Source organism: Kogia breviceps, chromosome 3 (assembly GCF_026419965.1).
Source record: "Kogia breviceps isolate mKogBre1 chromosome 3, mKogBre1 haplotype 1, whole genome shotgun sequence".
Lineage (NCBI taxonomy): Eukaryota > Metazoa > Chordata > Mammalia > Artiodactyla > Physeteridae > Kogia > Kogia breviceps.
In genome coordinates, this window is record NC_081312.1 from 85,800,455 (window position 1) to 85,825,070 (window position 24,616).

General features: G+C 53.3%; 2 protein-coding genes across 2 annotated transcripts in view; both read right to left on the reverse strand.

Moving 5' to 3' along the window:
• Nucleotides 1-16,389, reverse strand: part of LOC131752853 (spectrin beta chain, non-erythrocytic 5) — a 44,170-nt gene extending 27,781 nt beyond the window's left edge. Inside the window, 17 exon segments of the mRNA XM_067030610.1 lie at nucleotides 184-314; nucleotides 2,723-2,754; nucleotides 2,757-2,874; nucleotides 3,566-3,766; nucleotides 6,184-6,393; nucleotides 6,472-6,578; nucleotides 6,581-6,671; nucleotides 6,760-6,913; nucleotides 7,171-7,403; nucleotides 7,517-7,655; nucleotides 9,037-9,668; nucleotides 10,504-10,732; nucleotides 11,272-11,420; nucleotides 12,695-12,811; nucleotides 15,121-15,288; nucleotides 15,548-15,723; nucleotides 16,125-16,389. Of these exon segments, the coding sequence (XP_066886711.1) occupies nucleotides 184-314; nucleotides 2,723-2,754; nucleotides 2,757-2,874; nucleotides 3,566-3,766; nucleotides 6,184-6,393; nucleotides 6,472-6,578; nucleotides 6,581-6,671; nucleotides 6,760-6,913; nucleotides 7,171-7,403; nucleotides 7,517-7,655; nucleotides 9,037-9,668; nucleotides 10,504-10,732; nucleotides 11,272-11,420; nucleotides 12,695-12,811; nucleotides 15,121-15,288; nucleotides 15,548-15,723; nucleotides 16,125-16,389 (3,152 nt within the window).
• A 2,923-nt stretch (nucleotides 16,390-19,312) lies between these two features.
• The window catches only part of EHD4 (EH domain containing 4), a 95,211-nt gene continuing 89,907 nt past the window's right edge, over nucleotides 19,313-24,616 (reverse strand). The window contains exon 6 of the mRNA XM_059058055.2: nucleotides 19,313-23,393. Within this exon, the coding sequence (XP_058914038.1) occupies nucleotides 22,857-23,393 (537 nt within the window). The 3' untranslated portion in view covers nucleotides 19,313-22,856. The remainder of the gene's footprint in view (nucleotides 23,394-24,616) is intronic.

Here is a 24,616-nt window from a genome sequence, read left to right on the forward strand (position 1 = left end):
GGTCTTGGCTGGAGGCTCGCATGACAGAAGCTTCCAGGCTGGCCATCCCCATGCCCTCTCCTCTCTGCCTCTGACATGTCCAGTCTTTCTTCCTGGCATCTTGGGGGTCAGGTGAGCAGGCACTCAGGCCCGGGCACTGCATCCAGGCTGCCCCCTCACCTTGCACTCCCTCCTCATGCTCACCTCCAGCTCAGTTCCTCCTGCTGTTGCTGGATTTGGGGGAAATCTCCAGGACATCTCTGCTTCAGCTGCTCAGCGGAGCTGCTAACCTCAGCCCAGAGGCCTCTTCCCACAGCCAGGGCAGTGAGGAATTTCTGGGGGAAAGAGACTCCAGGCCTTGAGGGGACTTTTCTCTTCCCACACTTCCCTTAAGACTAGGAACGACCTCAGATAGGGGCTGCTACAGAGATGTTTGAGCTGCATCCCTCTGGAAGGACAGGGATCTGTGTCCTTAAAGGGCTGGGAGGGCCCTTTAAAAATTCAAGACCAGGCATCCAAATTGGACAGGAAGAAGTAAAACTGTCACTATTTGCAGATGACATGATTTTATATATAGAAAATGCTAAAGACTCCACCAAAAAACTCTTAGAATAAATGAATTCAGTAAAGTAGTATACAAAATCAATATACAGTAATTTGTTGACTTTCTATACACTGATAACGAACTATCAGAAAGAGAAATTAAAACAGTCCCATTTACAATTACAACAAAAAGAATAAAATACCTAGGAATAAATTTAACCAAGGAGGCAAAAGATTTGTACACTGAAAGCTATAAGACACCGATGAAAAAAATTGAAGAAGACACAAATAAATGGAAAGATATTTTGTGTTCATAGATTGGAAGACTAAAATTTGTATGGAACAACAAAAGATCTGAAATAGCCAAAGCAATCTTGAGAAAGAACAAAGCTGGAGGTATCACATACCTTGATTTCAAACTATATTACAAAGGCATAGTAATCAAAACAGTATGGTACTGGCATAAAAACAGACACATAGCTCAATGGGGCAGATAGAGAGCCCAGAAATAAACCCATGCATACATGGTCAATTAATTTATGACAAAGGAGCCAAGACTATACAATGGCAAAAGGACAGTCTCTTCATAAATGGTGTCGGGAAAATTGGACAGCCACCTTCAAAAGAATGAAACTGGAACATTATCTTACAGTACACACAAAAATTAACACAAAATGGATTAAAGTCTTGAATGTAAGACCTGAAATCATAAAACTCCTAGAAGAAAACATAGTGGGGTAAGTTCCATTACATCAGTCAGATGATGATTTTTTGGATTTGACACCAAAAGCAAAGCAACAAAAGCAAAATAAACAAGTGGTACCACATCAAACTAAAAAGCTTCTGCCTAGCAAAGGGAACCATCAACAAAATGAAAAGGCAACCTATGGAATGGGAGAAAGTATTTGCGAATCATATATCGGATAAGGGGTTAATATCCAAAATATAAAAAGAACTCACACAACTCAACTGCAAAAAATAATAATAATAATAAAATTTAATACTAGGCAGAGGCTCTGAATAGACATTTTTCCAAAGACGACATACAGATGGCCAAGAGCTACATGAAAAGATCCTTAATATCACCATCATAAGGGAAATGCAAATTAAAACCACAATGAGATATCACCTCATACCTGTTAGAATAGCTATTATCAAAAAGACAAGAAATAACAAGTGTTGGCGAGGATGTGGAGAAAAGGGAACCCTTGTGCATTGTTGGTGTGAATGTAAATTGGTGCTACCACTATGAAAAATAGTATGGAGGTTCCTCCAAAAATTACAAATAGAACTACCATATGAGCCAGCAATTCCACTTCTGGGTATTTATCTGAAGGAAATAAAAATACTAACTCAAAAATATATATGCACCCCTATCTTCATTGCAGCATTATTTATAATAGCCAAGATTATGGAAACAATCTAAGTGTCCATCAGTGGATGAACGAACAAAGAAAATGTGATACACACACGTGTGTGTGCGCACATGCATGTGCGTTTGCACTGGAATACTATTAAGCCATAAACAAGGATGAAATCTTGCCATTCAGGACAATATGGATGGACCTTGACAGCATTATGCTAAGTGAAATAAGTCAGATGGAGAAAGACAAATACCATATGATCTTACTTATATGTGGGATGTAAAAAAAAACAACAGGCTCAGAGATTCAGAGAACACATTGGTGGTTGCCAAAGGGGAGGAGTAACGAACAGGTGAAATGGGTGAAGGGAGTTGAAAGGTACAAACTTCCAGTTATAAAATAAAAGTCAGGGGGATGTAATGTACAGCATGGCAACTATAGTTAATAATACTATATTGCATATTTGAAAGTTGCTAAGAGAATAAGTCTTAAAAGTTCTCATCACTAGAAAAATAATTCTGTAACTATGTACGTATGGTGATAATTGTTACCTAGATTTATTGTTGTGGGCATTTTGCAATAATATACAAACATCTAATTATTACGTTGTACACCTGAAATAATATAGTGTTGTATGCCAATTATACCTCAATTTAAAAACATTCAAGGCCAGCTCCCTCCCTCCCTCCTCCCAGACAGCACCATAGCTGACATGGAGCACTGAGAGTGGATAAGGGGGACGCAGAAGCAAGGTGAGGAGGGAGCAGGGAAGGAATAAAGGGGGGCAGTAGGACCAAGCATTTAAGACCCCCCCACCGGCTCCAAGGGGACTGTACCTCATACTTGAGCTGCATGACCTCCAAGTTGTGGCCTGGGGCTGCAGCGTTCAGAACAGCACTGTCTGGTTTGCCAGCCAGGACTGCAGCTCCCCACAGGAGCCATAGAAGCCAAACAGGGCCACCACCTCCTCCAGCCGGGCCCTGTGGTGCTGAGGAGAGGCCGGCCCAGAGGCTGGGGTGAGGGTCAGTGCCTGCCACGGGGCGCTCAGAGCAGGTCCCCCATCACCTCCCAACCAGCAGAGCCCAGGGCCAGGGCCAGAAACGGTCCCTGTCCCACAGAGGGCTCTGTGCCCTCTGTCAGAGGTGGCACAGGGTAGAGGGGCCTGGCAGAATGTGTGCTTTTGCTCTTGTCCTATTCATGTCCTTTGGCTGTTAGGTACAATCCACGCTTCTCCCATGGGACCTGACCCCGCTCCCGGGCCCCCTCCTCTCCGGGCTCTCCTCTAGCTGCTCCTGAGCCTCACCGCTGTGCTCCAGGCACCCTGGCCCTCATTCCTCCATTGGGCCTCTTTCCTGCCTTTGCACAGGTCCTGCCTAGAACACTCCTCCCTGCCCTCCCCCTGGCTCACCTGCTCTCAGCTTCTCATTGTTCAAGTCTCTGCCTAAATGTCCTTCCCTCAGCGACGCCTTCCCTGACTCCCTGTCCCGACCTGGGCTCCCCTCTCACGCTCCCATCACACCCACGTCTGTCTAATGACTGGTTTCACATCTTCTCTGCCATGACGTAAGCTCCCTAAGGTCAGGGAGCAAGTCCAGTCACTGCTCTGTCCCTGGGCTCATGGCTCAGGGTCTAGCCCCGAGTGGGTGCTCCGTGAACATTTCTTGAACAAGAAGCGTTACCTCTGCCAGGGTCCGCAGGCCCTCATGGTCTTGGCTCAAGAGGTCCTGTGCCTGGAGGATGGCGTTGGGGTCAAAGTCAGGGTCAGGCTCATCTGGGAGGGCCATCTTCTGGGTGCCCTGGGGGCCAGAGTAGCAGGAAACTTCACGCGGGGCCCCTGGGTTTCTTGGGCCTTCTTTCAGAGAGCTCAGGGCAGACACCACCTGTGCAGACAGGACAGAGGGCAGCATGTCCGGAGGGGGCTTCCCGCAAGCAGCAGAAGGCTAGGCTGGGTGGGGCCAGCGGTTGTACCTGGGATTCTTGTTCCATGATGTGGCTGCCGGGCACCTGGCCGGGCAGCACCCCCAGTCCTTCAGCTCCCAGGTGTCGGGGCTCGTCTGGTGCAGGGGCTGCAGGGTCTCTCCCGGGAGCTGGGTGAAGTGCGTGTCTGTGGGAGCACAGGTTTTGAGGGCTATGCTGGTCCTGCTCCTCTTTGTGACCCAGGAGCTGGCCAGTGGGGATGGGCGGGGGATTATTTATTACTCAGCCCTGTGCCGGGAGCCCTGTGGGCGAGAAGAGGACGAGGGTCAGAGCTTCCTGTTCAGGGCCTTACGATCTTCTCAGGCTTGCAATCCCACAGACCTAGAGCTGATGGGACACCTCCCAGGACTGTGCACAAATAAGCAGAATGTGCATTGTGTGAAATAAATACTATGGGTGTCCAGTGGGGAAAAATGGCCAGAACAGTCTGGGGCTGTTGGGAAAGATTTCATGGACAAGGTGGGCCTCAGTGGGCCTGGCTGGGGGAGTAGGATTTGCAGAGGGGGAGGCAGAGTGGCTCTGGTGGTAGGAGATGGGGCAGAGAGGGGTGGGGAAAGCACAGGTTGGCCCTCCCGATGGGGGTGGATGAGCATCTGGTCTCTGTTCCTCTGTGCCTCTGGCCCTGGGCAAGGGGAAGACACAGCAGTGGCAGCCAGGCTGAAGAAAAGGAATAGGCACAGGGAAAAACTGGAAAGGGGAAGAAAACAAAGGAAGACTCAGAATTTTGAGCAGCTTCACATCTTTCTTTCTGCTGAGCCCCAAATGGCCTCTTCTTAACTTCCTCCCTTTGGTCTTCAGATGCCCCCGAGAGCCACACAGAATAAAATTATGATGCTCTGTTAAGGTTCCTACATGGGGTCTTGGTCTTATACCGCTGTAGATGAAGCTCATCTGGACCAGAGGACAGGGGTACTGGCTGCCCGGCAGTGCTAAAATTTGGGTCCCATCCTGAGGTCTCCCAGTTGCATCTCCATCAACTCTGCTCCAGCCTTCAGGGGGCTCCCTCTGTATGGAGGAGGGAAGGCTCTGCTTAGCTTCCAAAGTGGTTCCCCACCCCCAGGAGAGGGGGCATTTCTGTATCAACCACCTCCATTGGGCAAAGCAAGGGTCTGGAAATGCCAGAGACTAGGACTAACCTATCTATCAATGTCAGGGCTGGCTGGGCAGTAGAGGACACAAAAGAAGGATAAGGCACCTCGCATTCATTCATTTAAACAATTAGCTCAGACTGGAGGCCACACAGAACAGCAGGAAGGCAATACCCAAAGCAGTGTGTGTTAATATAACTAAGTGCTGGAGTTAAACATCATAGCCACACAGGGAAGGATGGGGTAGAAACAGCCCTGGACCAGGAGTTGGGAGGCCTCTCCAGCAGTTGTGAGGGCAGTAATTTGGCCTCTGTGAACATTGGTTACCCCATCTGTAGAGGTAACCAGACAACTGCTAACACACTGTGGATCTATTTTCAAAAATTGTTAATTATGTGGTCCAGGGAATAAGTGCAAAGGAAGAGAGATAGCTCGACCTCAGCTAAGTTAGAACCATAGACTTTTCAGACCTGGTTAGTCTGGTCCTGGTGGTCAGGACCAGAACCCCACTCAGCTACCGACTATTCCACCAGGCCCCCTCCCCAGATACGAGGACCTGAGCTGCAGTTCTGCAGGTGCATGGGACATGGCTGGGCAGAGAGAGGGCGTCTGGGAAATGGAGCTTCCTTGGGATGAGGGTAGAGTGACCAAATGTGTGCAGGGTCTGAGGGCTGTGATTTACGCATCTTGAGCTACGTGTATGGCTTCTTGAAAGACAATTGCAAGCCCTCATAGGGTGGACAGAACTGCCCACCAGGTAGGTATGTGTTTCTTTTAAAACTGGAGGCCCAATGAACTGAGGGAGGGGGTTCAGAAAGCAGTCTGGTGTAGTGATTCGGCCACCCCAAACCTAAAAAGGCCAAGTCAGGAGAGAGAGCCAAATAGGGCTGAAGGCTGAAGGGTCACCTTAGGCCTGGTGGTGAAAGTAAAGGGACACTCCTGGAGGAAACTGATCAGTGCCTGGGAACTGGTGGGCGAAGTGAGCAACGCCAAACTACACTTCGATGGCCTCCAACCGTGAGCAGACAGGACTCCACTAACTGTGGGCTGGTCGGCAGGGGAGATGATCTGAGGAGGGGTGGGCACCTCCAAGCCCAGGGGAAGGCCAAGTCAGGGGCCACAAATGCCCTCCCATTTCCACGCCCTGTGTGACCATGGGAGAGCGGGCACAGCACGCGCATTTGGTGTTTGAGGCCCGTGGGTCTGGGTCCCTGCCCGGTCAGTCCCCCCACCAGGAGCGATGACGCCCGGGCTGCAGCCGCCGGCGCGGGCTTCTCCAATCGCTGCAGCTCGGCCCCAAAGGCGAGCACTGCGCGCTCCAGCCGCAGGTGGAGCCACAGCAGGGCCTCAGCGGTCGCCTGGTCCTGCCCAAAGGACGTTCTCTCCGGCGCTGACCGCCGCTCTCGGAGCCACAAGGCTGCTTCCGCCACGTCGGCGAAGTACTGAGGAGGGCAGGCTGGGCACGGGCCGACCCCGCATTCCCCGCCTGGCCGCCCGTTGCCAACCCGCCGCCCAGCTACCTGCTGGACGAGCAGGGCTGCCTGCAGCCGCGCGCCCCGCCCCGCCGCCCGGGCCCAGAGCCTCTGCCACGCGCCCTGCACCGCCGCGGCCCGTTCCTGGGGATCCGCCGTGATCGGGGCCCGCGTGCGCCCAGGTCGCGTCCCCTCCGCACCAGATCAGTGCACATGGCCTGGTGGCGGCGGAGCTAGTTTTCTAGGGCCTGGCAGACGGCAGAGAAGGGAGCTGGGTGAGGGGAAGGGCGGGAAGGCAGGGAGAGGGGAACCGGCAGGGCGTAGGGTAGTGGGCACCTTGTGTTGCTGCAGGGCCATAGCGATCTGGCTGAGATCCGGGCCCAGGGCTGCATCCTCCACCAGCTGTCCCCGCTCCCTCAACCAGGCTTCCTCCTCCTCACAGTTGTGCAGGAGCTCTGCATGCTGCAGGGTCTGCTCCAGCAAGGCCCACCTGAGGGACAGCAAGGGCCACAGAGGGGCTCGGGGAGTGACAGGGCTTGGGGAGGGGCTTCCCCAGCAGGTCCAGACACTCCCTCTTAGACAGGAGTTTTCCTTTTCCTGGATGACTCAACAGAGGAGACAGAGGCCTTGGGGATGAGGGTCAGTGCAGAGGAAGTTGCCAGACAGCACTGTTTTAAGCTGGGCAGGGGATAATTTGGGTTACAGAAAAGTTCTGGAGAGGGTAGGGGAGTTCGGGTGAGCTCTTACCGGGACCTGGCAAGAGACACCAGGCTCTTGTGGAGCTGGGCCAGCACCCTGGCCTTGGCCTGCAGCACTTCCACACTAGTGCCCAGGGAAGAATCCAGCTCTCTTGTCTGGTGGGCAGGATGGCTCACGTGGGCGCCATGGGCCAAGATCTGGGCCTCCAGCAGGTCATGCCCCTGAAGCAGCTCCGCTACCTCTGCCAGCTGCTGCCCACAGGCCGTGGAGCTGCCCAGCACCTGGCCAGGGACAGACGAGTGGTCATTAAAGTCCCAGAGTGCTGGGTCCCCGTGAACACCAGGGCTGGTGTATCCTGCTGTGTTTCCCAGGGATCTGCTGGTCCAGTGCCCACCTGCATCTGGTTGAGCTGCTTGGAGGCAGTCTACTTCCTGCAGAGCAGGCTCAGCACAGCCTGCATGCCTGCCATCTGCTTCCTCTGCCCTTGCAGCCACGGAAGGAGCTGCTCCCAGCACTGAGTGATCTCCAACTGCCTGGGGGATGTGAGAATAAGGGTGGTACCCACTGGGCTGGGGTAGGGAAGCTACCTTGGGGTTCACAGTTGTGGGGTGGGGATTGGCTGTCCTGGAGGAGCCTGAGTACCGTGGCTGGAGCTGTGAGCATCCATCCAGTTGGGGCAGTATCCCCGCCTTTTAGACACAGGCAGAGAAGCTGGAAGGAGGGCTTGGGAGGTTCAGGCCTTCACGGACCCCCAAGCCTTCTTTCCAGTCCTCATCTCAGGTGATAGCAACTCCATCCTTCCAGGTGCCCGGGCCAAAACCTTGATAACTCACTTTCTCACACCCCACATCTGATCTGTGTGCAGATCCTGTTGGATTCAAAATATATGCAGGATCCCACCAATTTCTCATCACCTTCACTGCTTCTCTAGTCTGGATTATTATTATCTCCTTCTGACTTTGCCTTTTCAGTCTATTCCTCACATGGCATCCAGAGTTATCACTGTAAAGCAAAAGTTAGATTGTGTCACTCCTCTGCTCAAGCCCTGTCATGAGTGCTTATCTTTTGCTGAGTACAAACCAAGTCTTTACTGTGTCCTGCAGGGCCCAGCAGGATCTCTGCCACCACCTCTTGCCTCCATACCTCCCTGATCTCAACTACAACTTGTTCACTTGGCCAACACTGGCTTCTGTGCTGTTTTTCAAATATGCCAGGCGTGTGCCCACCTTGGGACACTGCACTAGTAGAGTCTGTCCTCATATCTGTATGGCTTCTCACTTCTTTCTGGTCTTTGCTCAAAAGTAAACCTCCTCTGACCACCCAGTATAATTCCCTCACCCCACCTTGGCACCTCATATTCCCCTATTCTGCTTTATTATTTTTTAAAATCACTATCTCACGTACTATATATTTTTTCTGTTTTCCTTAGGAGTATGTAAGCTCTATGAAGGGAGGGATTTTTGTTTGTCCTCTTCACTGCTAAATCTCTAACACCTAGAATAGTACTTGGGACACAGTAGATACTCAATAAATGTTTAGTGAATGAATTAATAAGAGGCTATCTAGAAAGAACAGTGCTTTACCAAAAGGGATCAATTACGGATGGTGGAATTTCAGACATCAGTGGGAGCTAGATATTTTTATTTTTATTTATTTATTTATTTAGGCTGCACCTTGCGGCTGATGGGATCTCAGTTCCCTGACCAGGGATCGAACCTAGGCCCTGGCAGTGAAAGTTCTGACTCCTAACGACTGGATTGCCAGGGAATTCCCAGGAGTTAGATCTTTTTAAAGGGAGCCCCAAACCCATAAATCATCCCTGCCTCTGTGTCCAGGAATGGGCTGTGTAAAGACAGGGGCACGGTAGGAAGGCCCTAGCCTATTTTGAAGACCGTTCACGTGCCTGGGGCTCACCTGCAGGCCACCTCTGCCCAGCTGTGGTAGTGTGCCCGCTGGAGGATGTCCGCAATCTCGGCCAGGGTCTGGAAGCGCCCCTCCTGGGCCAGGATGCCGGCCTCCAGCATGCGCAGCCTCTGGGTGGCTGCTTCCACTGTGGCCGGGCTGGCCGGCAGGGCTGCGGCCAGGTCCAGCACCTGCTCTGTGTCTGTCAGAAAGCTCTCCTGGAGGGCTGCCTTACGCTGGAAGCGCCGGACCAGGGTTTCCAACCTCTCTAGTTGCAGGAACCTCTGCTGTAGAGCCTGGCTCCACGAGGCCTCTGCCTGCTCCAGGTCTGCCCAGCTCTGGGACAGCTCTGCAGGGCCCGGGCCCTCGTGTGGCAGGAAGTGCCTGCGATTCTGGGCTCGGAGTGCCGTCTGCAGCCGGAAGAGCAGGGCCTCCGTGGCCTGTCGCTGCTGCTGCCTCGGTGGCCTCTCCTGGGTGCGGAAGGAGGCAAAGGCCACCAGCAGCTGGCGCATGCCTGGCTGGGTGTCTGGGAAATCCTGGGCCTCCAGCTGCACCGGCTTCTCTGCAATCCACCACAGGAGGTCGGCCACCAGCTGCTCACGCTGGGTCTGCAGTGCCTCTGTCTCCTGGAGCTGAAGCAGGATCTGGCAGAGGGCATGAGAAAGGGTCAGGGTGGCACCTGGGGGCAGGCCCTGGAATCCAGGCTCTGGAGGCCCTCCCCTTTTGGGTGCTGAGTGCCAGCCAGGCTTGCCCAGGTGGGCCCTCAGCTAAGGACACACTAAAGTGGGGTTCCTCCCAGCCCCCAGAGAAGCGGGTCTGCCACCATTCTACACTCAGACCTGGGAGTGTGGGACCCCGTCCTGCCTTCCTCTACCTTATTTTACTCCATTTGGCCTCAACTCTGGGGGGGGCTGTTCTTTTTCTGAGCCTTCTTTCCCTTCCCTGAGGCCACCACACCCCTAAAGCAGCTCAGAGCCCTTGGCCTGGATCATCTCCCCAATGCCCAGCTGAGACACCAACCCTGAGAACAGGCCTCCCAAGCCTCAGCCTCTGCCATCATGCCCAGAGGGTAAGAGAGCCCCCAGAAACATGGACTCAGCCCAGCAGAGCTGCGCTGCGCTTGTCCTTGCAGAGTCCAGCTCTCTGAGCCTCTTAATCCCATTAGGAGCTTAACAACCTTAGAGCAGAGGGGGAGGGGGAGGGGAAGGGGCATCACCCACCTGGCTTTCCTGTGTGCCAGGCACTGTGATTATGCTCCCTTGCACACTCATAGCAGCCTTCTATTACCCAGAATTAATTATCTATTGCCCAGGAATCATCATCTCCATTTTACAGATGGAGTGCAGTAAAGTTAGGTGACACAGCCAAGGCCACACAGCGAGGAAGGGGCACAGACAGCCTTCAAACTCGGGTGTGTCTGACTCCGGAGCCCATGTTCACCCCACCTCTCCTTGATGCTACCTTCCCTTTGTTACCAACCTTCGCGAGTCTCCTCTTGACAGTCTGCCCCTGGTGCAGGTGGGAGAAGTGGTGGTAGTAGAAGGAGATGTGAGTCATGATGGAGCGCTCATCGGGCTGTAGGGCCACCACGTCCTCGGGGTCCAGCAGCTGAGCGATGCCCAGCTCCTGCTCAGCCACATGGAAAGCACAGTGGAGGTGGTGCAGTGGGCGGTCGGGACGCAGGGAGCCGTAGTGAAGCAGGTCTGGCCTGGGCAAAGAGCAGGCAGGGCTCTTTACCAGAGTCAGTGACTGCTTGGCTTTAAGTGGACTTGTTAAAAAGGCAAACCAGCTCCTATTGGTCATTCACACCTTGCAGTGCATTAGTTTTCCCCTGATGATTATCTGAGACCCCAGCTGAAGGAATAGGGCTGGGAGAGGGGAGGATTAATTTTGCTCAGGGGTCAGGCTCCTGGGTAGGGGAGGAAGCTCCAAAAGGTCAGGTGCTTGCCAGGGAGAGGACAGCAAAGAGAATCAGGGGCACAGAGAGTGGAGGAAGGCAGGGTCAAAGGCAAACCTGGCCAATTCCATGGAAGGGGGTAGGGGTATCACAGACTGGGGCCTCAGCTGTTAGCTGTCTTTATCTCTGTGCCCAGCACAGGGGCCAGAGGGACATGGGAGAAAGGGTGGGTTGAGGACCCAAGTCCTGGAGCAGTTGGCTCAGCGGGTAGAGGCCTCCCAGAAGGAAGCCAAGGGCTACCTCAGGCCAGGCCAGGGTCCGAGGCACTGGGGCCCCTCCCTCATGTACACTTCTGGGCGTGGATGAGGGCACTGAAGCCGAGCCCATCACTCCAGCTGCCGGAGAAGTCAGTGATGTTGGCATTGGCGTTGGTGTAACCGGCCGTCTTCCGCTGGCACCACTTCTTTCCCTGACTTCCATTCCTGGTCCCTGTCCTGCCCTCCCCTTCCATCCACTCCCTCCCTCGCCCCTCACACCCCAGAGTCCCCATCTCCTTTTCCCTTGACTCTTCCTCTCCTTTTCTCCCCTCTACCAATTCCTGTTTATCAACTCAAAATGTTAAAGCACAGCAGGCTGCATTTCCTTCCCTGCCCTTTGGGCCCCGGAGCTTGGGTAGGAAGGACAAGTGAGCAGCAGCGCAGGGGAGGGGAGGGGGAAAGGGCTTCAGGGCCTGGAGTTGGGCTCTGCCACAGCCGGGCCAGGTCCAGATATCCTGAGTGGCTGGGCTAGGCTAGCAGACATGAACCAGGAGAGGTTCTGGGGTGAGCATGTGCGGGTGTGAGGTCAGCCTGGTGCCAGACATGTCTGAGTTTTGCAGGGAGCAGAGCCTGAGCTGGCGGCGGACAAGAGAGCAGTTGGCTGGTTGGTGTCCGGTCAGGGGATGATGTGGACTTGCTGCTCCCAAGGGAAAGGGTGGCAGGGGCACCTGGAACTGGCCTTGGGGGCGGGGGAGGGGAGTGTGGCTTCCTGGAAGGGCTTGAGGTCAGTTAGAAATTCATCCATCCATTCGCCACATACATGCTAGGCTCTGGGGATGTAGCCAGGCAAGGCCCCTGCTCTCCTGGGGTTCACAGTCCCCTCATGAGTGTATAAACGATCCTCCTGGATTTGAGCCAAATCTCTGGCTTTTTTTCATTAGAATTTCATTCTCCAGGTTTGCTTTCCTAACCTACTAGAATCAAGTTTTAGATGGGGTTTTAGGAACCATGACACTATGAAAATTGATAAATATAAGGACTTTATGTGTTTACTCTTTCTGATTCAGTTGTGGGAAAACGAGAGGTAGAATGGAGGAAGATGGGGGGGCCTTCTCTTTGGTTTTCAGGATCCTGGGGATTTGGAAACCTCCCGGGCTGGGGCTCCCTCTATATGTTTAATTTCCCCCAACAATACATTTAGGGGTACTGAAAGTTACAGGATTTCAATGCCCTGTAACAAATTGGGGGTGAAAGATGGGTGGTGGGCAGGTACCTTGACCCCCTCACTAGTGAATGACTCATCCCAGATCAGGCTTGAAGCCTGTGAATCGAGTTCTCACTTCAGCGTATTACAGTCTCTCTGACATTCTGACTTCTTTGCCCGTGGTTGAAGAGTGAATAGTAGTTGTGTGGATGCCAAGGATCCGTTGTGGGGATCCTAACAGTTGGGTGCAACTGCTCTGTCCCCAGGGCCCTGAGGTGAGGCCAGGGCTGGGCACTGGGGGCTGAGACATACCCTGTCCAGGGAGATGTGGGAAATCTGGAAACACAGAATGATGACCCAGATGAGTCCCAGGATGAGCATCTGGTCTCCATCCACGATGTTCTCTGGCTCAATGAGGGGTACTGGCACCTGTGGGCAAAGTTGACTGGGCTCAGCTGCAAAGCCCATATACCAGAGAAGACTCATAGTAACCAAATGTCCAGGGGGCTGGCTGCTGGATGGGGGGGTTCTGGAGTCTGTCCTGCCCTAGGAGATCCCCAGGGGAGAAGCAGGCAGGCACAAGGCCAGGCAAGTAAAGCCTTTCTAAGTGGTTGGGGCTTTGGTCCCAAGCCCCCTTAGGTAAAGTCCCAACGTGGTGAACTGGGCTGAACCACAGGAGCAGGAGGACTCCCCATGCATGGGCTACAGGTAAACCCGGGCCAGGATCAGTGGTTCAGCTATGGAAGTTGAAATGAAGAGTTGTAAAAGTCAATGTATGAGCTCAATAGACAGCATCGACTGTCTGCCTCCACCTCCCAGGGCATCTGGGGATCTCCAGTGAGTGCTTGGGTCCCTGGCTCACATTTGAATCTCAGCCTTCTTCATCAGTGTTCCATCTCCTGTTATAAACATTCAGATTCCCAAGCTCCACGCCATCAGACTCTTTTGGACCAGGGCCCAGGAATTTGTATTTGGACAAACACCTCCGTGGTTCTTATGTGCACTAAAGTTGAGAACCTGCTGACCTAGATTTTGCCACTTGGACAGGAAGGGTTGAATCAAGGAGTGAAAGGAACAGAATAGACATGAAAGTCGCATGTGGCTTGGGCCCCTTCACCCTCTGGCTCCATCCTCTTCTTCCGGACCCCATGGCTCTAAGACCCATGGGATTCTTGCAGTTCCCTGAGATTCTAAGCTCAGGCCTTGGGGCTTTTGTACTGGCTATCCCTGCTGTCTGAAAATATTATTCCCCCAGAGGGTCCCATGGCTATTTCTTTCTCTTCCTTTAAGTCTTTACTCAAATGCTACTCTCTCAATGAGGCCTACCCTGGCCACCTTTTAAAAAATCTTCCCGATTTTGTGTTTAGTGAAGTCATGGTAGGGGTATGAAGGCCTCGGAAATCAGCAAATGCTACAAACCAGGGATTTTATCTGCCCCCTTCCCCTCAACTCCCAGCCCAGATAGCTGATTGTTAAACATTTACCAGCATATTGCTGATCTGGGTTCAAATAAACTGTCTCCCCTGAAACTGTAGGGCCCCTATGCTCAGGTCTGGGCTTTGTGACATGCAGTACCCAGCACAGGGCAAGGCCTCCAGAAATGAGTGCACCCCACATTCTGCTACTTATTAACTGTGTGCTGGGGGCCAAAGTTTGACCATAGCTGCCTCATATATATGGTGGAGACAAGGCTGTCACCTTCATAGATTACGTATCAGTGACATGCTGTGTCTCTAAGCTTGAGGGGAGCTGCATAGCCTCTGACAAGGGCTGTGGGGCTTGCACCCTCCCCAGGTTCCCAAGAGGAGGTGGCTGGCTCACAGGCCATTGTCCCAGGGATCAAGTAGGGCCTGGCATTGTGAGGCCGGCAGCTTTCTTCTCTTCTGTGCACCCAGGGACCGCAGTGCTCCTGTCTGTTGCTTTGGCTTCTCACCTTCCTGGCTTCCCTTCAGCAGGCCAGGCTCTCAGGGGGGCTGGCTGTGACCTCCATGCCACGACTTAGGCTCAGCCCAGCCAGTCCCACCTGTGACTTCTTAGCCTCCAGGGGCAGCCGCCTCGTGCTTTAGTACCTGAGGCCAGGAGCCCTGGGGCCTCCCAATTCCTGCTTCTCAATATAAATGACCCCTGCACAGCTCCCTGACACTGGCCGTGAGGATCCCTCTGTGTCCCTGGAGCTCCTGTCTCCTTTTAGAGACTATATCTTTGGCCTGTCCCTTTCTCTCTGTTTGCTTAGGTCCCTCCCTGCTGTCTGGTCCAGCTTCTCCAAGGTAGCCCTGCATCTCCTCCCTCCACTGCCTGGCTCAGTGTCCGAGGCTCTTCCCCTGTGTCTGACCTTCCCTTACCCCTAGGGCCCCCTATCCAGGATCTGCTGGCCAGTTGACTGTGGGTCTGCCTGGTAAATAATTTCCTTATTTATGAAAAGAGAGGGTTAAGAGTGCACTGAATCTTTCAGCTTAGACTCCACAACCTCTCATTACAGTCAATGGCATATTCCATTTCCACCCACTGGGGACGATGGCTGTTCCACTTCAGCCAGTGGGTGTTCTCTAAACTGGGAGAACTGTGCAAGGAAGGGCTTTGCTTCCTGGACCTCTGTATCACAGCTGCTCCTCCTGGATCCCGGCTCCAGATCCTCTGCTCTGCCCTGTGGCCAGCCCAGGAAAGATGATCTAGTCATCCAGCCTGTCCCTGCTGCCCACCCCAGCACCACGCCCAGAAGCCCTCTCCCCAGTGTCCACTTTGGCCCTGAGGAAGGCCAGAGCTCGGCTGCTGTTCTCTAGGAAGTGTATGTGCATGTGGCCACGGCTGGGGGGTGGCAGGACCTCCCCCGACATGAGCTCCAGCAGCCGCAGCAGGTGGGTGCCATCAGCCAGCTCTGTGTATAGGCTCTGGATCTTGATGCCCACCTGGGCATGGAGCTGGCATGGGAGGAGATGGAGCAGGTACAGGGTCAGCCTAACCTCACCTGTCTGCCCCATTCCTGGACCTGGGCTATGCAGCCCAGAGCACCTGCCTTGAGGAAGGAGCATTGGCCTCAGCTGTGCTTCAGGGTCGAAAGAAGTGGCCTCAGCCAGATGACCTCATAGTCGGTCCCCCAGGGTCCACTGGCCAGGGAGCTGGGGGGACAGCAGAGATGGGCTGTGGGGCACATCCAGCTATACTCACCTGGCCGTGCTGGAAGATATCGTTGATCCACTTGGTGAAAGTCTTCTGCATCTGCATGTGCTGTGCCTGCAGCTTGCAAATGTGGCCCATCTCCTACGCAGAGTCCATGGTGGAACTGGACTGGGAGAGCGGTCCAGGGCTCTGCCCCTGGCCTCTTGCTTCGTGTAGCTGTAGCCCTAAGGAAATGCTGGGGCTTGTGGGGCTGACCAGCCATCAGGCCTGGAGCTCTCTGGGGATGAGGGGTCACTGGACATTTCCCTAAGCTGGGGATGTTGGGGGGCATGGAGGTTGGGGGAGGACTGTGGATACTGATGATTCCCTGGGAGTGGAGGCCCCTCCGTGCCAGACAGTCCCACATTTGGTGGGTGGTTGCAGCTTGGAACCTAGCCAGGTAAGGTCTGGTCCTTCTGGCTAGTGTCCTGAGCTTGAATGGCCCAGGGCCACTTTTGTCCCATCCCATTTTCTAAATTCTTCTTCTAGAACTCCTGCTGCCAGAGGGTTATCCTGGGCCACAGCGTTTGGCTGCTGCTCCTTGGGACGAAAAGGGCTGGTGGAAGGAAAACGGGAAACTACTTACCTTGGTGATGTGCAGGCCCTGGGAGGAGACCTGGCTGGATGGTCGGAGATGGCAGATAGGAGGGGCTGGGCGGGGAGGGAGGGACATCTGGAGAGGCCGAGGCTGGAGCTGGGGCCGCGCCATGGCCCTCCTCTTGGGCCAGCAGGGCAGGGGTGACAGCACACAGCCGGCATTGTTCTCCCACCTGCCGCAGGGCGTGGCCCAGACCAGGAGGGGCCGGCTCAAGAATGCTCCAGATCAATTGCTCCAGGGTCTCCTCCTTCATCGTCCCCCGTTGCAAATGCCTTCAGCATCAGGTGGGGGTCCTGGCTCCCAAGATGCAGAGGCCCATGGAATGGTCTCCAGTCGGCTCCAGATGGGAGCACCATGGGGGCGCTGCGGTCCAGGTACAAGGTGCCACAGGGCAGAGCCTCAGGTCAGAGCTTCTGCACCAACTTCCAGCAGGCTGGGGCTGCCCTTCTGCACCCCTGCAGAGCCTCTCCGTGAGCACCCACAGGGGTGGGGATGGGAGCGAGCCCGCTGGGCCATGGCCCTCAATTCCTCTCCTGGGGGATGCATCACAGACACACCACAGACTCCGACCAAGGCTGGGCTTTCCAGGCCCTGATGGAAATGCACCCAACCCAGCCCAGGGCTGCAGGGCGGTACTCCCTCAGGCCTGGGGCCACTTTCTGAAGGGGGATCCCCCTGGGAAGGGGTAACCCGCAAAGTCCCTGGGAACGACAGAGCCTACTCCAGAGTTGGAGACACGGTGTTCACTCTTTGGGGCCCCAGTGAGACACTAGCACCTGTGCTCCCTCGGTCAGGCGGAGGCTGTGGGAGAGACCCTTCCCTCCCTCTCCCTCCCCTCCCTCCCTCTCCCTCCCTCTCCTCCCATCCCTCTCCCTCCCCCTCCCCTCCCATCCCTCTCCCATCCCTCTCCCTCCCCCTCCCCTCCCATCCCTCTCCCATCCCTCTCCCTCCCCCTCCCCTCCCATCCTTCTCCCTCCCCCTCCCTTCCCCTCCCCTCCCATCCCTCTCCCTCCCCCCTCCCTTCCCCTCCCCTCCCTCCCTCTCCCTCCCCCTCCCCTCCCTCCCTGCAACCTTGGACTGCATGCCAGAAGGAGAGCGAGTTCTAATTCAGGTGGCTTCACAGAACAGTCTGGTTACAGACACCAGGCTGGGCTGGGCTGTGTGTCTCAGTTCATCCACCCAGCAGCCCCGGCAACACTTCAGGGAGGCGTCCCTGACAGCCCAGGCCGGTGAGAGGAGCAGTGGCCACAGCCTGCCCTTGAGAGCTGGGCAGGACCCATCACACCTGAACCCCGGCCTGTGGCTGGGAGTGAGGAGCATGCTGCTCTTGAGTGGGGGTGTCTCCCCTGTATTCGAGAGGAGCCTCCACCTCTGCTGTCCTCTCCCTGTGAGGTCCCTCCTGCCACTGACTGCTTCCTGGCACTCAGGATGAACCTGAGCTGCTTCCTCGCCCCAGCCTCAGGTCCAGTCAGGTACCAATGGCTGTTGCTGCTGTGCCCCTCAGCGAGCGCTCCACAGTGCACCCCCCACCTGATTACTCCCACTGACCCTGCAGGTCCTCGTCACTGTCCCCAGCTTGTCACCCTGCCTGCACGTCAGCCGAAGCCCGGCCCAATGTGCCTTCCCAGAGCAAGACTCCCCATTGCCTGGTCAGGACCAGAGGTTTCCTGCCCAAATCTGAACATCAGTGGTTCTCTCAGCTTAGAATGAGAGTGCCTCTCTACCCCCCACCGTCCCCATTCTCCAATCATATCAGCCCCAGTTAAAATCCTGCTCCTTCTAGGAAGTCCGCCCTTCTCCCACCTCTGTAAGCTTGTTTCACCTCCTGTTAAGAGCCTTGGCCCAGAGCATCCCATGTGATGTGACCGCCAGAGGACAGGATGGAGCTGCATGACACTTTGTACACAGATCTCAACAGAGGTGGTTGTATTTGAGGTTGTTGAGCAGGGCTACGGAACTGCTCTTCTTTCTCCCTAGTTCAACTGCAGTAAAGACACTGCACATGCTTGCAGGATCAGCTCCTCTTGTGCTGTGACTGATAGCAGCCCCTGTTGAAATAAGAATCCCTGCTGGTCATTACAGTTCTGGAATATTTGTGTTGCAAGTAACTGAAATTTCAAGTCAAATGGGTTTAAATGATATAAAGGGAATGTACTGGTCCACATAACTGAAGAGTCTGGCAGGAGGAGGACTTCAGGTAAAGTTTGATCCAGCAGCTCAAATGATACCACCACAGGTGTGGATTCCCTTAGTCTCTCTCAATGCCTTCTTCATCTTCACACTCCACAGAGTGGTTGCTGTCAGCCTAACCTCACTCCTCTGCTTCCAGCACCTCTGGGCACTTCTCTCAATGCTATTTATATTGTTGCATCAATAGGCTCACTTCTTTGCACCGCATGGTTCAGAAAAGAGAGAACATCTCTCCCAAGAGTTGGAACAGAAGTCTGAGGGGCCTGGCTCTCATAGACACATGTCCATTCCTGAACAATTTCTGTGACCAGGCAGATGAAATACTCTAATTGGCTCAAGACAATCAGGACCCACCCTGGAAAGAAGCGGTGGGGTCTATCTCCCCAAACCTAATGCCTCAGATTGAGGGTGGAGAAGTGGAGAGTGGTCTGCAAAGGAATTTCCAGGTCTGCATCACCAAAAGGGTAGATGGGTGCAAGTGTGAAAACTCCAGATGTTTACTATGGGTGGTCCAGACCTGTGAGGCACACCAAGAGGCAGGAGCAGTGCCAGCCAGCCAGGGGCTGCACCTTAGCACTACTGCACCCTCAGGTGCTCGGGCCTGCCTCACTACCAGACAGAGGCCATCTCCTGTGAGTGCTCAGTGATGCCCTGCCCTCGGCCTCGGAAGGATCTCCTCCATGGTCCCCTCCAGTCTTGGTTTCCAGTCACTCTCAGTTAGGATGTGAGCCTCCCTTAGGGCCTGCTCCCAGACCTGGTCTCTGCCCACAGTAGATGGAGCTCCTTTCCTGCTGAAGAAGCCCGAGTCTACCACCCAGGGAAGATGCAGGAAGAGTCAGGGGTCACAGGGATGGTGTGCAAAGGGGCACACCCTCCCCTTAACTCCTCTGCCTCATTTCAGAATGGTTCCAAGGGATCCCTGCTTTATTCCTGAGACAGCTGGCGCACAGTCAACTGAAAAACCAGAGCCAATGGGAAAAAAGTAGTGAGTTTTTTCAGAAGTTTATTGATCAGCAGACTGGGTCTTTTTTTGACATTTCTAAACAAGATTACAAAAAAACAGAAGCACTGTGTATTAATTGCATTGGCTAATTGACACGTCGCCTGGTATACTCTTAGATTCTGCCATGTTTACCTGGAAAAACTCAGTGTTTATCTGTCCTAAGAAAGTTATTTGCCACATTCCATGGAGGAAATAAACAGTGCCTCCTTAAATGCTTTCCTTATCTCCAAGGCAAAATGTCCGGGGTATTGTCCTGGACATCAAGAAGGAGTGTAGCCATAAAGCGGAAAGGTTCTGGTGGTGGCTGTCAGGCCATGACTCTGGTGGTTAAACCCCATCCTAGGCGGCAGGCTCCAGTACAAGACATTCCCAGTATGGTGCAGGGGCGGCCCGCCGAGACCCAGAAGACATAGCAAAGGACCATGGTTGGGGCAGTGGGGCCAGGGCTCTGCTGAAGCCTCTCCTGCGGGCTTGTAAGGCGGGCAGCGGTTGAGGGAGAGCACGAGGCATTTGGCTTCTCCTCACATGCTCTCTGACCCACCTGGACACCAGTCCCATGAGATGGAATAAGAATCCAACTCCTTAAGGCCCACAGCTCTGTGGGAGGAGTCACAGCCCCCAATCCAGGCATTACTGCTGCATGATGACCAGCATTCTGGAGAAGCCACTCCAGCCCTGGAGAAGTGAAAGCCAACTGAATGCTTGGCCCTCCCCACAGATGAGCAGCCGCAACCCGGGTGATCCAAGTGTGTGTGACGAGGGAAGAATCTATGTAGGACGCCAAGCGGGTTGGACATCAGCGTGTGGCCGCAGAGCTGGGGGGGTCTCGGCAGGTCTCAGTGCAACGCTTCTATACAGACGGGTTCAGGAGGGCCTCACCAGCAGGCTCACAGTTTGGAAGTCGACTTCGGGAGGAGTAGGCAGAAGTTTTCATTTTTTCCCCCTAAACTCAAGACTGCAGAGGTTTGTGTTGTGTAATACCGTGTGCTGTACAGAAAATAGACTCAAGATTCTTAGGTTTTCTTCTGTGAAATCACGGAGAGCATGAAGATAGTTTCAGAGTTCTGGAGTTTACCTACTTCCACGCCTCCCACCCCGTCAGTGAGCACTCTGCAGAGGGGGTACTTGGACAGTGGGGTGGTGCAGGGAGGACAATACGGTCGGTCAAGGTGCCCAGATCCCAAGGGCTCCGTGTTCCTGGCCCTGCTGCACGGGGTCAGGGGATAACGGGCGTTCTGGACACGGACTCAAGGAACTCTGTGCGGGTCCTGGGACGATATGGGTCCTCGCTTGGCCGCCATCCCTAACGTCTTCTAGTGTTCTTTCCAATCAACTATTTGTGATGGGTGACTTCAGGTTTTAAGAGAAGATATTGAGAAAAATGGACATGTGACTTCCTTTTTCTTCCTTTTTTCCCAGCATTCAGCTGCCAGATGTTCTCCCACCAGAGGTCATGGGGGTGGGGTGAGGATCACCCGTGAGGTGCTTCCATCCACATAGAACCAGAAACCTCCTCTGAAACAGTATTCCTCTACATCCATATATAGACAAAACTTGCCCATATGTACATATATACACATTAACAAGTGGCCAAAATACATACTCTTGTGACATACGTGTATATATTTATTTTTATATATGACAACTGAGCTGAGTTAAAGAAGCAAGATGATTGTGAATGGAAATCATCTAACCTTGGCATCTCTATACCTTTGGACAAATGAACTCTCTCTCCTCCTCTCTCAATCTTGCCCTCTGCTGGATCCACTGTGTTTACATGCTTGTGTGGTCCTCCTGCGTTCACAGAACTATCTGCTCAGATTACAGTACTGGAATTACAAATATCTCTTTTCTATGTGTCTAGTTAATTTAAAAGTACTCATTAAGACTAAAACCATGTTATGTATTTACTTCTCTTAAAACTAAATTATGTAGAAAGTAAGCTAGGGAGTGTGAGGGTTGGCATCTGGATAAATGCTTCTCTAAAGTAAACATTTTCTTAAGTCTGCTGTTCTGCCCCTGATGTCACAAGTGACACCAGAAAAAAAAAAACAAAAACGAGTTTTTTGGAAGACTTAGGTGTGACTGTTTGGATTTCATTCATTTTTGGTGTCGGCAGGGTCCCAGGTTATGTAGCCATCACAATAGTGATGAAATATCATGTCTCTCTTATTGCATAAATAATGGTGAAAGGCACCTGCATCCGCCAGCTGGAGCCCACATAGTTGGGAGGATGACCTCCACTGGACACAGGCATTTGGGCAAGTCGTCCAGAGAGGTTCACACAGGGCACCCAAGGAGGGAACCTCAGGAGCTGATGTACAGGTAAGGGCCCATATCCTACCTCGTGAGGCGTTCAAGGTATGAACCACACGGTCTTTTGAAGAAAAGGCTTTATATGAAAGATTGCATCTTGTTTCTGTATAAAGGCCTTTATCCTTTATATAGAAACTATATTTAAAAAACTAGTCATAATAAAAATGCCTATTTTTTATAAAAATAATCTCTAACGCTAGTAGACTGACTTCTTCTATTTGACAGCCAGCTTGGGCTGGCCCCCCATCCCCTCTGTGGCCACAGGGCCAGGACAGTGCCTGCACCAAGCCATGTTTTTTCTGGATTTAAATCCTGCCATTGACCAAGGAGCCTTGGGGATGTGTAACCACGTTAACTGACGACTGGGGAGAACTACCTCTTTTCTTACTCTAGTTTAAGTATGATAAACTTTGCTACAACCTATTCCCAGACAAGTAAAGCTAATCTTCAGATTTCAACGTGACTTGAAATGAATACTAGAATGCTTGCCAGGGGTTAATAAAGGTTGTGAGTTCCAAATTTCTAACCAAATACAACTTTGCTGGGAAGGCCCCAAGGTTGGGGGAGCCCTGGGAGGGCCAGCCAGCAGGTGCTGGGGTGGATGCTCCCTGCGGCCTAGCCGTGGGCTCCGTGGGCCTACAGAAGGGATGGGGACATGCAGAAATGGTGGGTCCTCTTCTCAAAGCTGGGGCAGCAGTCTTCTCTTTGGTAGACAGTTTGGAGAGAACAGAAACCTTCTCAGCTGTTTTTTTTTTTTTTTCACTCTAAATAGAGCAAGAGACAAAATAAATGAGCTCGTCTTTGCTGCTTCTCGGTGCCCTCTGAGGGACAGCCAGGTTCAAAATGATGGACAGTCCAGTGAAGCCCAGCAGAGCCCGCAGCTGACACCCCGTGGCTCCTGGGATTCCACATCTGGCCTTCTCCAGGCTTTGGAGGACTCCTTGGACGATTTCCTTTTCTTCTCAATGCTTCCATCCCCGTATCCACCCCGTCCCCCCAACATTTTAATAGAAACTCTGGGAATTCTAAGGTGAAAAGATCTCATCTAGTGTCCAGTGTCTGCCCTCCCCTTTCCCCAGATGGGGAAACCGAGGCACAGAGAGGGCAGTGTCTCGCCCAGGGTTGCTCAGTGAGTCAGCGGCAGCGTGGGCCTCCGGCCCAGGCCCCCTGATTCTAGCCCCACACCGCCCTCCCTGTGTGCGGCCTGCCCCTCAGTCGGCCTTCGGCAAGGATTTCCTGTGGGAGGGCGGCACGAGGTGCGGGGGCAGGCTGTTGGGCAGCTCGTAGCCATCGAGCTTGATCTTGATGAGGTGCTTGGCCAGTGCGAACTCCTCCTCGTCCAGCATGCCGTCGCAGTCACAGTCGGCCAGCTTCCAGATCTTGCCCAGGACGCTGTTGGGCAGCTTGGAGGTCACCATCTCCTTCTTGGCGTTGACGCCTGATATCTTGCCGTTGATGGGCGACAGGGTGTAGAAGAGCTCATCGTAGACAGGCTTGTCTTTGGCCACAACCCACTCCTCCTCATCGGCGCCCTCCTTGGCGCCCTCCCCGTAGCCCTGGTTGAAGGGGCCCTCGGCAGTGCCGTCGAAGGCACCGCCCTGCACCAGCTGCGTGGGCATGCTCGTCTCCTCCTGGCTGATGAGGCTCATCAGGGATGAGATCTTGTTGCTCAGCATGTTGTCCACGGCCTCGATCAGCTTGGGCTTCAGCGAGTGGAATTTGGTGAAGTCATAGTTCTCAAGCTGTTCCTGGAAAAGGAGGAACCACAGATTTGGTTAACGGCCTCCCTGCAGGAAGCAAATGAGGAGAGGGATGGCTGGAGGGGATGAATGCTCCCTTAAAGCAGGCAGCCCATGCTCTGGGCTGTCCAGAGCTCTCTCTCTTTGGTGGGGTCCCCACATCCAAACCCACCAGACATAGGAGTGGCTTTTGGAACAAGAGACAAGATGCATGGGATGTAACATTTTCCTATGGTAGCTAATCTGGGCTGGCAGTGGCTGAGGGACGGTGATCCCCTAGGGCTTTGAGACAAAACTCCTACACCCTGTCTTTTTTTTTTACAAAAGCACTCTAGAGATCTACTATTTTATCTTTTAAAGTATTTTACATACCTTACATACTTCAGTTGATTTTCACAACAATGCTGGGAGTCAGGAAGGCCAGGTATTAATAATCCCATTTTACAGAGAGCACAAGGGGTGTCCTGGCGGAGTCAAGACAATAGCCCGTGCCTCCTGCCGCTCGACTAGCCTCTTTGTGCTGTAACATGAAGCTGCGACAGAGCTGTCAGTAGAACTTATTTAGGTAAAATGATTCTTTAAAGACGATGTTGATCAGTTAAAAAAATATAGTTTAGGGTACAAATAGGTACAAGTTGAAAGTGGAAAGAGAGAGAGGAGTAAGGATGGGAAGGGCAAGTATAAATGCAACCAATAGAGCTGAGTAGTACTAGCATGGTCAGGGCAGGTCTCGGCTGCATCTCCCAGGAGAGCTGGGAGGAGCAGATAGAGCACAGGGTTTGCAGACGGCCCTAGGGGACGCGGCAATTGTCTGGCCAGGATGGGAGCCAACTGCAGATGCCGCAGAGGTTCTGTGGATGGCTCTGTAGAAATAGTCCTTCCTGCCTTGGTTACCCTTCCTTCCATCCATCCATCCATCCATCCAACATTTACTGAACATTTGTTATGTGCCAGGCCCTGTTCTGGGATATAAATATGAAAAGCCACAGTCTCTGCCTTCAGGGAGCTTATATTTCAAAAAGGGCTCGACTTAGTTTACAGTGAAACAATGATAACATGAAATAGAAGAAAGTCATGAACAAAGGGAAAAAGCCAAGTAATTGAAAGGAAGAGGAGGGGAATCATCACATCAGATAATGAAGGCTGAGAAAAGCTACACTTCCCAGCTGCCCTGGCTGGGGAGCCGGGGGGTGGGGGTCACACCTCGTTGTTGGAGGGGAGAAACCACCTGT